This window comes from Aythya marila, assembly GCF_965140915.1.
Source record: "Aythya marila genome assembly, chromosome: 4".
NCBI lineage: Eukaryota > Metazoa > Chordata > Aves > Anseriformes > Anatidae > Aythya > Aythya marila.
In genome coordinates, this window is record NC_139045.1 from 67,946,112 (window position 1) to 67,960,928 (window position 14,817).

At 39.2% G+C, this 14,817-nt stretch overlaps 1 protein-coding gene across 1 annotated transcript; it reads right to left on the reverse strand.

Moving 5' to 3' along the window:
• Positions 1-2,507: 2,507 nt before the first annotated feature.
• Positions 2,508-13,857, reverse strand: RNF4 (ring finger protein 4; the record flags this gene model as incomplete). Its single annotated transcript, XM_082759592.1, is given in 7 exon segments — positions 2,508-5,287; positions 5,622-5,670; positions 8,316-8,481; positions 12,203-12,286; positions 13,185-13,305; positions 13,809-13,847; positions 13,849-13,857. Coding segments are annotated over 7 exon segments (618 nt in total), but the record flags the coding sequence as incomplete, so codon positions are not given.
• Positions 13,858-14,817: the final 960 nt, after the last annotated feature.

Sequence of the window (14,817 nt, forward strand, 5' to 3'; positions counted from 1 at the left end):
AACGGTATCAAACCCTGTAATTTTTCTTGCATAAGGTTTTTAATGCCTTTATTTTTTTATTTTTTTTTTTTTTTAAATTTTGCTAATAACTTGTTCACATAATTTGGGAAAGGAAATCGGTTCAGAAACAAACAATTTTCCATCTACACTTTCTTTCCCAACGTATCTGCTTCTGACTGCCTTGCTGGCAACCTTAAGATAACATCTAACACTGGAAATAAGAAAACACCGAGTCTGTATCTAAAATACCTGGTTAGCAGCATTACAAGTGGGCGGCAAGGCCATTCAGTTTTATGCTGCTGCTGTCATTAAGGGCTTTGGTGAACAAAAAGTATTGCAAGTATCAAAATCATTTTGAAATGGTGACCTGTCATATTCTTAATAAAAGCAGAAAAATGCATTGCGTTGCCTCCATATTCATAGCCGGCACATACCACCAGCATGGGTTGGACTCCATTCTGAAATGAGAGGCTGGGAAGAGAACTCAGACTGCATTTGGACACAGCCTCGGAGATTTTCCTTGGTAATAATGGTAATCTTTCCCTCTGGGAAGCCCAAGACGAGATATTCCTGTCCCTCTTACTTTCCCGGAACCCACAAAGAGAAATTGGAGGAGGACTTGGGATGTCACAGAGAAGCCTCACAGCATCTCAGTGCTAACAGCCCTTCAGTCAGCTGAAGAAACTAGTAGGAATTTGGTCTTCACATCAAACAGAGCAACACAGGAAGCACCAAGATGGGTTTCACACCATCAGGAAAAAGGTAAAGATACAGATTAAAAAAAAGGGGGGGGGGGGGGGCCTAAAACGTGCTCCTAAGCACAAAGGCTCAATCTGATACTCCTTCTTACCTGCCTTCCTAGCTCAGGACTGGTCTCCTCTGCTCCTGGACTTTGGCTTTCCCCACTTGGGTATCTGGCTCACATCTTGTATTTACCCCTTCTCCTCTCCAAAACTGCAAACCAGGATCAGACCCAGGGTGAGAACTTCTTGTCATTCATCCCACAAAGGCCAAATCCAACTGCAGGTCAGAGCTGAGTTCTGAGGGACCTGCTATTTCCAGCGGCACCGGGAGCAGACCAGGCAGCAAGGACTGAGCCACCACACAGCCTGTGTTTGCTCAGCTCGTTCAAATGGGATCAAGCTGGTTCTGCAGGAGGCTCCTGGGGGGATAGAAGTGGGAATGAGAAGCCCCCGGCACCAAATAGCCTTCAGCAGCAAGACAACACACAGAGCAAAATAGATCAGAGATTTCTAACACTCTTGTAGAAGAGAACAGCTGTAGTATTCTGATTTAAAACAAAGCCAAATCCAAAATAATGATAATAATTTGAGATTAAGCAACAGTTTAGAAAATCAGATTGCCAAAGATCTTTGCAAAAATCTGTTAAATAAGATCCAGCATACGAATTGTTCTCAATATTGCCTACAGCAGAACGGAGAGACTGGAACTTAACACTGAGGGAAGGTACCTCAAACACTGGACTTACAGAAAGAGAATTATTCTTGGAGCTTTGTCTTGCAATGTTTTATCCAGGAGCTGAGCTCGGGCACCTGCTTGTCACTGGTGTGTATTTACTGTAGACTTGTAGGACTCATCACCTGCAGATGAAAGCAGCATTTTGCACTAGCATCTCTATTTTTAAGACTAGAGAACACTTCCCTTTAATATAAAATAAGAAAAAAATAAAAAAAAATAGGTAACCTTTCTTCCCAGAAATTAAAATTTCCCCAGCATAAGCAGAACCAGTGCAGATAGAGTGGGGAAGAAGAAAAACACGATTAGAAGATGCAAAAAGGCATCAGGCTGCTGTAAATAAAGATCAATAGAAAACACACACACTTAACGAGTTCCATTAGCAGCAACATATTTCAGAATAACACGTTGACTCCCAAAGCTGCTGTTCAGGTCCATCACAACACATTTTAACACCCACTGAATAAATAAGATTACCAGTGGACCTCTGATGCAGCGCACTCACATACGAGCGTGATTAAGATGCTCTACAAACTGCTTACATAGACATAAAAGGCAAACTTCCCCCCTTCCTCCTTACAATGCAGAAGCTTCATTAGGAAAAATGAGTAAGGAAAACAAATTAGAGGCACAAGGAAAGAGCTACAGGGCAACAGCATCTACTTAGCTTGTTTGGAGAAGTAAAATGAAGTGTACAGAGGGACTTCCAAACCACTGCGTGATGTCCTCTCCTCCGCACTCATTGCCCCCTCTCCTGCACGCTTCCACGCGTTACAGGAGCAGCAGGAGCAGTAAGACGCCTCACCACACGCCTGTTCTGCCCAAATCCTTGTAAGTGCCACCAGCTCCCAGCTCCCAAAGCACCCAGTCCCTGCTCCCCAACCCTGCAGCAGGACTGGGAGCCGCAATCTCGCCCTCACTCCTGCACGAGGCAACACCTTCCAACACCAACTCACCCAAACCCACTCATTTTGGGATTTGGGATTTTTTTTCCCCCAAAGGATTTAACACCATACAATTAAAAGCAGGAATACTTGATTGAGTTTTTATTTTATTTCCACCTGTTTAAAAGAACTGTTTGCCTACCAGCAGAGTCCAACATAGATGTGACATACAGACATGAATACAATTAAATACAAGAAAAATTGAACTATATACAACAAGACATACATTTACATAATGAAAAATCTTTATATTATCTATCAGTTCTTGCCAATGTCAAACATCACTGGAACTCAAATATATTGGCGTTTCTTTTTTATTTCATTTTTAATAAAAAAGTATAATGCAACTTAGCATTTTTCCATGTACTGCGAGCTTAAAATTCGAGATGCACAAATTTGTGGCACTTCACAGGGTACACAAAAGCTAAAAAACTTCTTTTTGTTAAATATTTTATAGTTTGGGATATCTAAATTTCAATTAGGCCTACTTATTGAAGCACAAACTATAAAGTGATATTTACATGGAGGGAGTTGTGCAAAGTCAGTTTAGGCTATAGCTAGGTACACTATGAAAGATGCATGGATGTGTGACTCAACGTCATTCCCAGAGGTAACTCATTAAACCCTCTCGTTATTGTCCCTCTGACACAGTAACCACTGAAGTAAAACTGGCCAGAGTTCTCCACCCACCCCCCACCTCCCCTTTACGGCCCGTAAATATTTTCACAGTTTCACATTGGGCTGCTTCTCTTCATGCAGTTCTGCCTGAAACAACCCCAAAGGACTGTTTCAGCATTTCATCTGTTTCACGGACACCAACTCTATCCTGCCTTGTCACCGCACTATCCTATGACTGCCTTATTCCTTCTTTTATGAGCTCACATTGCTGCTGTCTCCCCAGGACAACACCGAACCCAAGCTACCCCCAACCAGGGTGGGGAAAGTATTGCATTTCTCAAGGTGGCCTTCATGGAGCAGAACTCTTCACGGATTGCTATCTCCAGTAACACCCCTAAACATCCTAAGAAGAAACTCAGCTCTTGGATTGCCATCTTCAATCAAGAACTTAGGACAGCTAATTAGAAGAGCTGCTTTAATTAAAGGCTTCCTACAGATTGCTAGGACATGTTAGCAAAGATACATCAGACATCAATGTTAACTAAACGCTTCCTACAATTCTGTTGTACCAGAGCACAGAATGCTACTTCTAATGGCTTTCATAATTAACAAACTTCCAAAGGAGGCTTAACAGTTTAATTTTGCATTTTTTTTTTAAAACAGACTGAATTTCAACCTTTACAGATGCAGCTACTGCATATATGGACAATAAAGCACCAATTTTAATCATCTCATCTACATTTAATTATTAAAATCCTATTTGTATCAGCCCATCTTGGATTCCACATCAGCTGGCAGAGTTTAGCTGTATCAGGTTTAAGCAGACATTTATATCTTAGTCCTAGAAGAAGAGAAATAACTGGCTAGCAGTGCATACGCATGTGTATTCCTGCCTTGTTTAAATAGAAGAGTTCTCTCCTTTGACATGTACCTGACTTCTCTTCTTTTTAAAAGAAAGATGCATGACCCTCAGGGCAAAGACAATTTAAACTTCTCTTTCAAAAAAATTTCCAAGTCAAGATTGCTGCCATATGTCTTTTAAAGTCTCTATTTCTTCTAAATTCATGGTACTGCAATTATTTAAATTTTGATACTATACATCAGGCTGAAACCAGCCAAGTGTGTCAGCAGAGCGACTGAAGAGAACAGTGAAGTGAACGTACTGCACTTGAAGCATTGCACTGGGTACACTTGATACAGCAACAAGATCTGTCTGGGTAGTTTGGTATTCAGCTGACAAGAGCAAAGCATACAATTTGCTTCTTATTCATCACTAGCAAGCCTAGAGAAGACTACGTTCGCCTCAGGTACAAGGAGACAGAGCTCTATAGAACAGTGGTAAACCCAAGTGACCATCTCATCATGTTAGAAAATAAATTCATTGTTGTGATCCAAATACAGGAGTTCTTGGCAGTTAAAACATTCAAAGAACTATTTTCATGTTGTACATGTTGCAATTTGGCTACGTACTTCAGATCTCACGGAGTTCATAAAGACATCTACACGTTCAAGCCTTCTGCTTTAAAAAAATCTGACTGCTGGTTAACAGCAGGTTATTTTATTGCATTACCCTGGGTGTCAATTTCATATTGATTTATGATGAAATGATCAATTGTTACAGAACTTATTCTACTTGGACAAAGATGATTCAGCAGAAAATAATATAGTAATGAGCGTATTATAGGATAAAAACAAAAGAGTAATGAAATGGCAAATTGTTCATCTGTATTTTGAAAGGTAACTATTTCATATCCATACGCAATGGTGGGAATAATTTCAAGAGTTACAAATAACAAAATATTCAGACCCCCCTTATTTACGCATTAAAAAAGTAGAAGGAAATGGATTAGCTGCTTCATTTCTGATATAGGCTGCTGGTCTAGTTTATAGACAGTCATAAATTCATTATAACCAGTGACATAACAAGAAGCAGCTTGGACCATAAAAAAGCTGTTTATATATGTACAAGTTATTCTCAAAAAAAATCAGTTTTATTTGGATGTGTTCACAACCTGCTGCTCCTTAAATCTTCAGAGCACTGAAACCAAGACATTTTCCCCAGAAATCCAGTTGAATCTGTCCTGAGAAATGTTAAGTACTCATATATAAATTGGATGGTATTGTCTGTGAGTGAGTTTTTTCCTACAGGTTGGGCAGGAATTGGCGTTCCGAAGGGAATCACGGAGGCACTGACTACAGAAGACATGGCCACATTTGGTTGACACAATAAGTCGCCCGCTTTGCACAATCTGGAAGAAAAGAAACCACAACAGGTATTTGGAGTAAGGAATTCAGCTTTGCTGGTCTATTGGCATCAGCTAAATAGCACTTCAATATCTATAGCCAGTACATTGTTACTATAAGGAACCCAACTCTCTGCCATCTTGGAAAGTATTTCTCCCTCTATGTATACTAAGAAGAAACGACTTTGAGTTACAAGCCAGTTTGACCTTGGAACCAAAATCTGGACTTGAAGCTAGCTGTCCGTGCTGTCCCACACGACCTAACAGAGCTGTGTTGCTCAACCTCTTCCCCATTCCCCCTCCCACATAAAAGAAATGACGACAACGTGTGGGTCCTTACCTCTGAGTAGCCGTCCATGCAAATCGGACAACTCACGGTACCAGAAGGCCTTGTGGTAAAGGGAATAAAAAAAGGAAAAGAAACGCATCCATTAATTTCATGGTACATTGACATTTACTGATACATAAAATGTCAGGTAATCATCTGACTGCACAGAACAGCCGTGATGATGCACTACATCTGAAGATCCCTGCACAGCTTTAACTCCCTAAATTCCTTGCTTTTAATAAGCAGTTAGGGTCTCCTTTACTTAGGGGAAACAACTTGATTTCCATCAACAAAAATGGGAGGAAGATGCAGGTAAGTCACACACTAACATGAGGAAACATTAAAAAAAACCCAAACACCTGGCTCAGAAGACCAACTGGGTGGCCATTTCCAAGCTGAGGTCACAGAGGCACCCCCTCCTGCCTTCCCTCTCCAAGTCAGCTGTACTGCAAGCACTGCGTACTAACAGGCTGAACTATCCTGCATGGGGGAGTGTTTTGTAACATTAGTGCTGAATGATATTCTCTATTAGAAAGAGTAAGAGCTTTTTGCCACTTTTATTGACAGATTAATCTTGATTTTAAATGATCAAAGTAAGCTGCTTTCATAAGTCTTTACCATAAACACTTGGCTTTACTGTGTAACCTCCCATGTTAGGTAACAGTTTATAATTTATTAATCACAACAGGGACAGAAAACACGATACCTTCCATCCCACAATCTTAAATTCAAGCAGCAAGTACTGAAGTCTACGCCTAGTTTCACATACATAATTTAATTCTATTGATTCCCCCATTTTTACTACTCAAATTCTTCATGCAGCAGCTATTATACCAACTCAGTAATTACAAGTAGTGATAACCTCCATGTAAGCAGGAGTAACCTAACTCTGCAGCCCAACACCGTGAAGGCTCTGCGGCAATCTACATCATCAGTATCTTCCTGTCAATATTAAAAGCTGCAGCACGGAGCTGTCATAGCCATACCTAAACGGACCAAGAAGGCCCAATCTAACAGAGAAGCCTGAGCTTAAGATAGCTAAACATAACATTTCTGCATTAACTAAGTAGTGGGATTTATTCATATAATATATATATTTAAAGGCCAAAAATAACAAAAAAGATCACAAACTCATTGGCCAAATCCACTCTGTTTTCAAATACAAGCATTTCAGGTTGCATATTAAGAATTTGACACACAAAATTTTCATGTTCTCTCTTATATTGCCCTCCACTAAACTAAAAGGATCAAAGTACACCAACAAGATAAAATTATCAGTATATGGAGCTGCTTCCCAAAACATGCTCAAGTAGTCCTGTCACAGAGTGCAGAGTTGTATATATATAAAAAAAAGACTGACTGCATACTTTCATGAATGCACGATGGAAGAACTGACCACTGCTTGAATAAGTTTGTTTGTTTTTTTTTTGTTTTTTTTTGTTTTTAAAGTCACAATGAAGGTTTTAACTCATCACATTGCTGGGGCAAAACAGGAGGACCTGAATTGAAGATACCCAAAAGGATTAAGAAAATCTGAGTTAAGGCCACATGTAAATGCCTACAGACACTGAGATGCCAAAAAAACAAATAAGTTAGCACACCGACACTGTTATACTGGGAATGTTTACACTGTGGTTTTTGTCAACACCACAGATGACTTAAATTTTAAAAACAAAATTCATCACCAGTGCTCTTAAGCTTTAAGATTATTAGCGCATCTTTAGCCAATTTGTTATCCTTTATTCCCTGAAAACCAGATCAGGTAGATCAGTTGCATCATAAATACCATTTACTTGCCTAAGATCTAGTACCTTATGCTGTAAGGTCAGATGGGGACACCCTATTCAAAGCTGTAAAACTGTCAATGAGATAAGAACAGTGCTGTTACTGAGTAGGGGTGGCTAAGTCAGCTGTCAAATTTGACTAAGTTTTAAATATGAAATCAAGCCATTCAAAGAAGAGTTTAGGAAATATATTTCTTGGGAAGAGTAACAGATTTTTTTCCCTTTAGTTTATTATCCACTGCACTCCAGTTTCACCTTGATTTCATCTATTTCCTAGTCAGAGGGTACATTGGACCGCTGATCTTAAAGGTCTTTTCCAGCCTTACTGATTCTTTGATTCTATGACAGTAACAACACAGCCTGGACAGGCTGGACAGCATGGTCTAAGCACACAGCAATACAATCAGTGAGCTAAACAAAAGACTACATTAAAACCCTAAATAAAATGTGTATTCCCCCCTCTCTCAAACATTTTACAAGACATTTATACCAATTCTCATGTTCTTTGTCTGCCCTAGTCGCATGGATACCTGCTTTCATTTAGTTACTCTAGTAGATTGTAACACCAAACCTCATCCACACCAGTGAAAGTACTTCCGTAACAGCACTACTAGAGCTTTGCATGAAAAGGAAGTATAACACATTATAAGCTATGGCTTGTCACTAATCCTCCTTCCTCGACACACCCCCACATTCATCTTAAAGATTGTATGCAAAGCTGTGCATTCCTCTTGGGCTGGTTTATTGCAGAAGTGCAAACAATATCATTTTGTCAGTGTGTGACACGTGGTGCTGTACTCATCGAGAGTGGCAAACTAGAGTAAGATTTCAAAGCCAAGACTGATTATAACAACATAAATTAGTCCTGTATGTATAAAAAAAGGCAAAACTTAATATTTATTAGGTCGTAAGGCATACATACTTTGAACTTGCAGTTTCATCCTCCAGTGGTCCCAATTCTCGAGACACTTTATCTGTTACATACACATCATTATCTCTTGTTTCATCTTCATCATCGCTGCTCAGCACACAGCTGTCTGACTGCCGCTGGCTTCTTAGTCTGAGATTTCTCCTTCGCCGTTGATTCTCTGTAAATTATTTATTTAAAGTTAGATACATTATAAAATATATAGCCCTGTAACTAACCTCGAAAAGTATGAGTAGACTGTAACAGTTGTAATTTTAAAGTGGACTAAAACATATTCATCTCTGTTAAGAGCAACAAAAAAGCTTCTTCAATATTGAGGATGGACATTTCCAGACGCTTTGAATATTCTGTTACATATTGACACAAAACATTTGCTCTATTATCTCTACAACAGCCAAAACTTGACCTTAAAGCTTGTCTGTATGTTAAGTTCCCATACCATTACACTACGCGTGAATAGAACGCCCCTATAAAGGGAGGCTACCTCTCCAGACTTCTAACAGAAGAAATATTGGAAGAAATGTCTAACAGAAGAAATCTAACTACTTCTAACTAGTATGATACAACGTTGAGGAACTGGAACAATTGCTACTTGATTCCCTAAAGGAAATGAAAAAAAAAGAGAAAAAAGACAAGTTTCCAAGTAGCATGGCGAGGTAGCACAAGAAGGTCTGCCAAAACAGAAAGCACTTTGTTCACAACTGTATAATGCATGAGATTAGAAGGGAGCACCATCCCCCACAATTACCTAAACTGCTTAGGGCAGGGATATCATTGCCAGCAGCCAGTTGCTGCTTCAGGAGATTATCGACCATATGTGTGTACACACACACACACTCAGAATATTCTTCCAGTAACAATATCTAAAATAAGTAATTTTTCAGAATTGATGGAAGACATGCTTAAGTCTAAACATTTAAATTATGCAGCTGCTGTGGTTTCTCACTGTTCTATCCAGGTATACTGAAGCGTTCCACTCTTTTTGTCTGTCTTAAATCAAATCGCCCTACTCAAAAGCAGTTTTGACAAAATAAGCCTTTTTAAGAACAGTATCTGGCAGATTACGTAAATACTTGAAGTAGTGTCTCCTTACACATTTTCATCATCATCCTCCTGAGTTAGTGCAACTTGAAAATGGAGTTCATATTGTCCAAATAAAAACAGATCAAAATAATTACCTGGCCTGTAGCATCCAAAGGTTAAAGAACGGCTGCTTGCTTTTTTTAACAATTAGAAACTGCATGCAATAGTTATTTCTTTGTTGTTACAACAACACTGAAGGTGCAATCATGAAGGATTGATTAACATTACATCAACAGCCATAAAATTTAAGTTCCTTTCTGCGTTATTTTTCAGCTATAACTTTTGTTGCATACATTTTTATTCACTTGCTCGTGTCATTCAGAGCCCAGAATGGATTACATTCTAAGTAAGCAGCTAACAACATATTAACGCATCTCAGATATTATAATCAGAGCAAGGTCTGAAAGATGTGAGGGATTAAGTTCTTTATACCTATTCTACAACTACTGTAATACATGAAGTAGAAAAAAAAATCTGTATTTGTTAGCACTTACCAGTATTAAATTTGAGGAGAGTTAGGCTACACAATTAAAGTGAATACTATGACTTTCGACATCTTTCTACTTCGGTTCCTTCACTGCAACACAGGCTAATAAGACCTTTCAACATTTTCCTATTCAAAGCTGATATTCTACTGCTAAAAGTGCTAGTTAAATTGATTGTTCGCTTCAGGCTCACAGAAGTTCTGTATTTGGGAAGAAAAATATATTTTGAGAAACTGTGATGGATTTTATTTCAGATACTTTATATCATCTTCAGTAGAGACTATGACACACAGACTGGATCTGTTCTCCAAAACACTGGCCAGATACTGTAGCACTGCTCCTTGTCTCTTGCTGAACACAGTTTTGATCCACACTGCTCAAGTTTGTTGGGAAAAAAAATAAGTAAGTTCAGGACAATTCTATTGTCACTTGTAAAACGTCAACTCACCTTCAACAATCTTGCATCAATATATATGGTATGGGAGAGAGAAGAAAAATAAAATTAGATTTTTGGTATGCACCTCAAGCATTATGTACAAGTATCTGATAAGGTAAGCAATTAACAACAAAGCAAGCTAAGAATTTTAGGATATCATTATATTATTTTGTTTAAGAATGTGTTAAAAGTAGCTTCACAGTAACAAGTAATTTACAAGTTCTTACTTCTGACTCCCTTCTCCCTGTCCCCCAGTTTCAGTACCCCAATTTGATTTGGGTTGGAGGTGATTCTTCAGCTCCTTCTTCCCCAAACAAGCAAATTCACGTGAGATATCCCTAAACACTTCATATTAGATAACAATTGCTAAAAAAAATAAACCTAAACAGAAAACCAACCCACTGTTATTTTTGGTGGAACTAGAACCAAGGCAACGCAGATTACATTAAAATGTTTGTGACCTTCCCTACGTACATGCTCAGGAACAATCTTAGCATGAAATACCCTCCCTGTTACTCCTGCTGCTTGTTTGTGGTTCTGTGCAGCAGTAGTGGCACCCCAAAACAGCCATTAACTACACCACGGGCTGGATCAAATACTGTTTGAGCTTTAAAAATAGCAGTAACAACAAAGTGGATTTTTTTAAAGAGTTCTTGGAGTAAGAAACTGAACTAGTTTCTAACAGTCAGCTACAGTTGTGCTTGCCACCTTAAACTAACGTTTCAACTAATCACTTCATATTTATGAAGTCAAAGACTTATTGCTACCTCCTCCACTTTTTATTTAAATCATTGGCCTTTATCTTTGATATATCTAACACAGCTCCCACTTTAAGTTGCATCTGCTTCTATTACATTACCCGTGACAGGTATATAACCCTGAGATCTGGAGCAACAAGCTATTTTAGATTGTGCTTTCATTATCTGCAGGTGATATTCATAGATGTAGCTACACCTATAAATCCATTTGGCATTGAATGTGAACTCTGAAGTGCTAAATAAGAGCCAGGTTTTAACCCTTTAAGTCAGGCTACTTAGATTTCAGGAGCTGTTTGTCTAGAAGATGAGCTTTTGAAGATCCAGGGTCTTGGTAAATTATGACCCAAACCCAAATCTTGTAAAGCTTAAGCTTACTTCTGCAGTCAGTATATCAATTTACTTTTACTGTGCAGATCTTCAAATATTCATCAAATACACATTTCAATAGAACTCTTTAATGCCTCAGCATTTAGTTTTCCAGATTCCTCAAGCTTAATAATTATCAGTAGGGTTCTTAAGCATTCATGACAGCCATGACAAGCACGCCAGACTTCTGATCCTTAGATTAGAAGCAGTAAGGTCTGCACCTAGCTATTAAGAAACACACCACTGCAACCCACAAAAATAACCAAGGAGCCTGTGCATTACGCTCCAAATAACAATACGGCTCAAAAACCCAGAGAGCAGTATGGGAGCAGACACTGTGCAGCTCAGGTACCTTCCATATTTAGTGAACAAGGGGCCTAAATTCTCAGGGAATGTCACACTTGAAATGTATTCACCATCCTGTCTACACTACGAAAAGGCATATCATTATCTTGAACCTGGTTAAATTGGTTAAACTCAGAGACATTTAACCAGTTGTTTTTTGAAGAAGAGTGCCCGTGAAGATTTACAGCACTCCAGGAAAGCAGGGAGAGACTACACTGCTGTACCCAAAGAATGCTTGTGCTAAGGAGCACCTTCAGAGCAGCTTCTGTGTTGACCTCCAGTGTATGGCTTTTGTGCATTAAGAAGTCAACTCTGAACTTAGAACTCATCCTTAAAAATTCTACCAGCAAGCACAATACAAAATTTATTTGACTTCACTATCTAGATGTGAAGTGTGTCATTCATTACTTACCACAACAGAATCATTGTGAGTTAGATCAACTACTACAGGATCAGAAGATTCACACGTGAGATCTACAACTTCTTCACCAGCTTAAAAACACAATGTTAGAATCCATATCAGAGATCACAGGACTATAATCACCTGTCAGTGTGTGACATGCTAAGGTATGATTCAACACTGCCCTATCCCTCTTCTCTTCGGTAATTTATCTAACATTTCACTCATGCTTTGCTCTCAATAATCCACGTACAGCATTAACATCACTGCCTTTTGCAAGTCGCACTGCAAGAGTAACAGCAGCTGACCTCACACTTTCTCATACGTCAATAGCTTGCAGGAGGTATGCAGCAACAGATTATTCATCCAATATAGGAGAACATTTATCACATCATAAAACCCAGATCATACAGGACATAAGAGTTTTCCAGTGCTATGCTGTAAATGTTCTCGTCTCACGCCTCCTCAAACCTTTAGTAGTCAAATTCACAGCAGAAAGACAAAAAGCCATATAGCTACCTGCAGACCAACAGTTACTTTTAATTTTTTCCAAAGAAGGCAGTTTAAGTATTATTTTTAAAAGCCTAGTGCTTTTTGTAAAACGATACTGGACAAGGGCCCTTAAGGGACAGGGCATGACTGACAACAAACTTTTAATTATCTTTTTAAAACTTGGGAGTTCCCAAATTTACTTTGCTGTTATCTGCAGAGGCAGCTGCAGTGAGTCCCAGCAAACAGCCTGATATTTGAGCATTTGCGTACCTTCCTTACGTAACTCAGCTGTAGCAGTAAACACATCACACCTCAGTAACCAACTCAAACAGTTGTCAGCAGCCTTGCTGTTTACAGATTCCATACTACAGGCATTTTAGAATAATTAGGTTTCTCTTCTCCTTTAAAACACCTTGAAACTGGCAAAAGACGTGTTAGGTGGGATCCCAACACTCCAGAAGCAGGTGATTCTCTTACCAAATTAAAGAGAAAGCTTACCACTTTCTTCAAGTTCTATTGGCTCTGCTTCTGAAGCCATTTCCGTGGTGGAAGCTATCAGCCTGCTTCGTTTCTGAGCTTGCCTAGAATTCACCGATCCTCCACGGCGCTTTCTTTGAGTCTAAGAGAGAACAAAGCCTCAGAGTTTTCTTTAAGAGTAATGTTAGTGGAGACCTCACTTCTGCAGCATCAACGACAGCATAAAAAGATGGACAAAACACATCACTAGAAGGCTGCAGTATGGACACACTAGTGGGATGGGGCAGCCCTATCTCAACTCATCACACCAAGGAAGACATCACTCCAGATCTCCAGCCAGCTGAGTCACAAAAAAAAAAAAAAATGATGACACATATTGTGATGGCTTACAGCTGAGAAGATGAGCTCACAATTATGTCATTTGACTAGTCTGACCTAAAGTTTTTGCTGACATTTTAAGCATTCCTGAAACACTGCTAGCTCCTAGAGATTAATTTATTATTATTCTTAAGGATCACAGAACATGAGGTTACAGAGGAACTTAATATGTTAGTATATGTACACAATAACTCTTAAAGATTTACAGAAGTACTACAAACAACACATTTTAAGAAGCAGTTTTACATTGATTAGTGAAATACTTACTGTACTCATGGTGTTTCTTGATCTAAAGTTACAGAAAAAATAAGAGGTACAAATACCATAAAATTGAATGCAAGGAAGCTACAACTTTCAATTCCTTATATTATATTCCTTATATATATAATATATATATATTCCTTCTTGAGGTAGTACACTGTTAAAAAGTCCAGATTTCTCAATATCTTAGAATGATGTTCTTCCAAACCTATAAGAAAAGAAGAGAGAAGATTACCTATCTGTAACTCTTGTTCTCTTCAACACACCTGCTCTAAGGGTTCTCGTTCCTGATCCACTAGCTGCTGACCAAAGCCAGGCTGCAAGTCCCAAGAGCATTTAACCCTCAAACACCTGCAGATGGGCCTGAAGTCTCACTCGTGTTTGCCCATTTCCTAAGCTAAACACCAGAATAAGGCAGTTCAATAGCACACCACAAAAAAAAAATAATAATAAAATACTAAGGAGTCCCAATTAAGTGTTATCTGAGAAAAACAACTGATTCTCTTCAGGCAATGTTTGTGTGTGGGCAGAAGTCACCAGGAATTGTGTCACAAGAAGCCATCTCCAGAGAACAAAAACTAGAGATAAGCAGTTCTCTTTTCTCCAAGCCGCCTCGAGATTCCAACTGAACAGCTTGAAAGGAAGCTAAAGCAAGTGGAGCACAGGAACATCAGTGTGGAACTACTCACAGCTCCCTGGTGTAGGAGAACAGGAGTTCACAGCCCCTGTTTTGAAGGAGCTGTAGGTGTGCACGGCCCTGCTGCCAGGCAGCTCGCTGCTCCAGGGAGCAAGCACTAAGCTGGTTCTCGCAGCAGCTGACACGGGACTGAAGTTCACGATGTAAAGCCTGCTTATAGAAAAGCTATCACGTGTCCAAACACGACAGGGAGCAGCAGGGGGACCCCAAACAAACCAAATAACTAATTTCAGAGGACAGAGCATTACAGAGTAGTAGGAAAAATATTCCTTAATAGACAAAATGAAGCAGTTAGAAAGCTGAGGAATCAAGCCCACC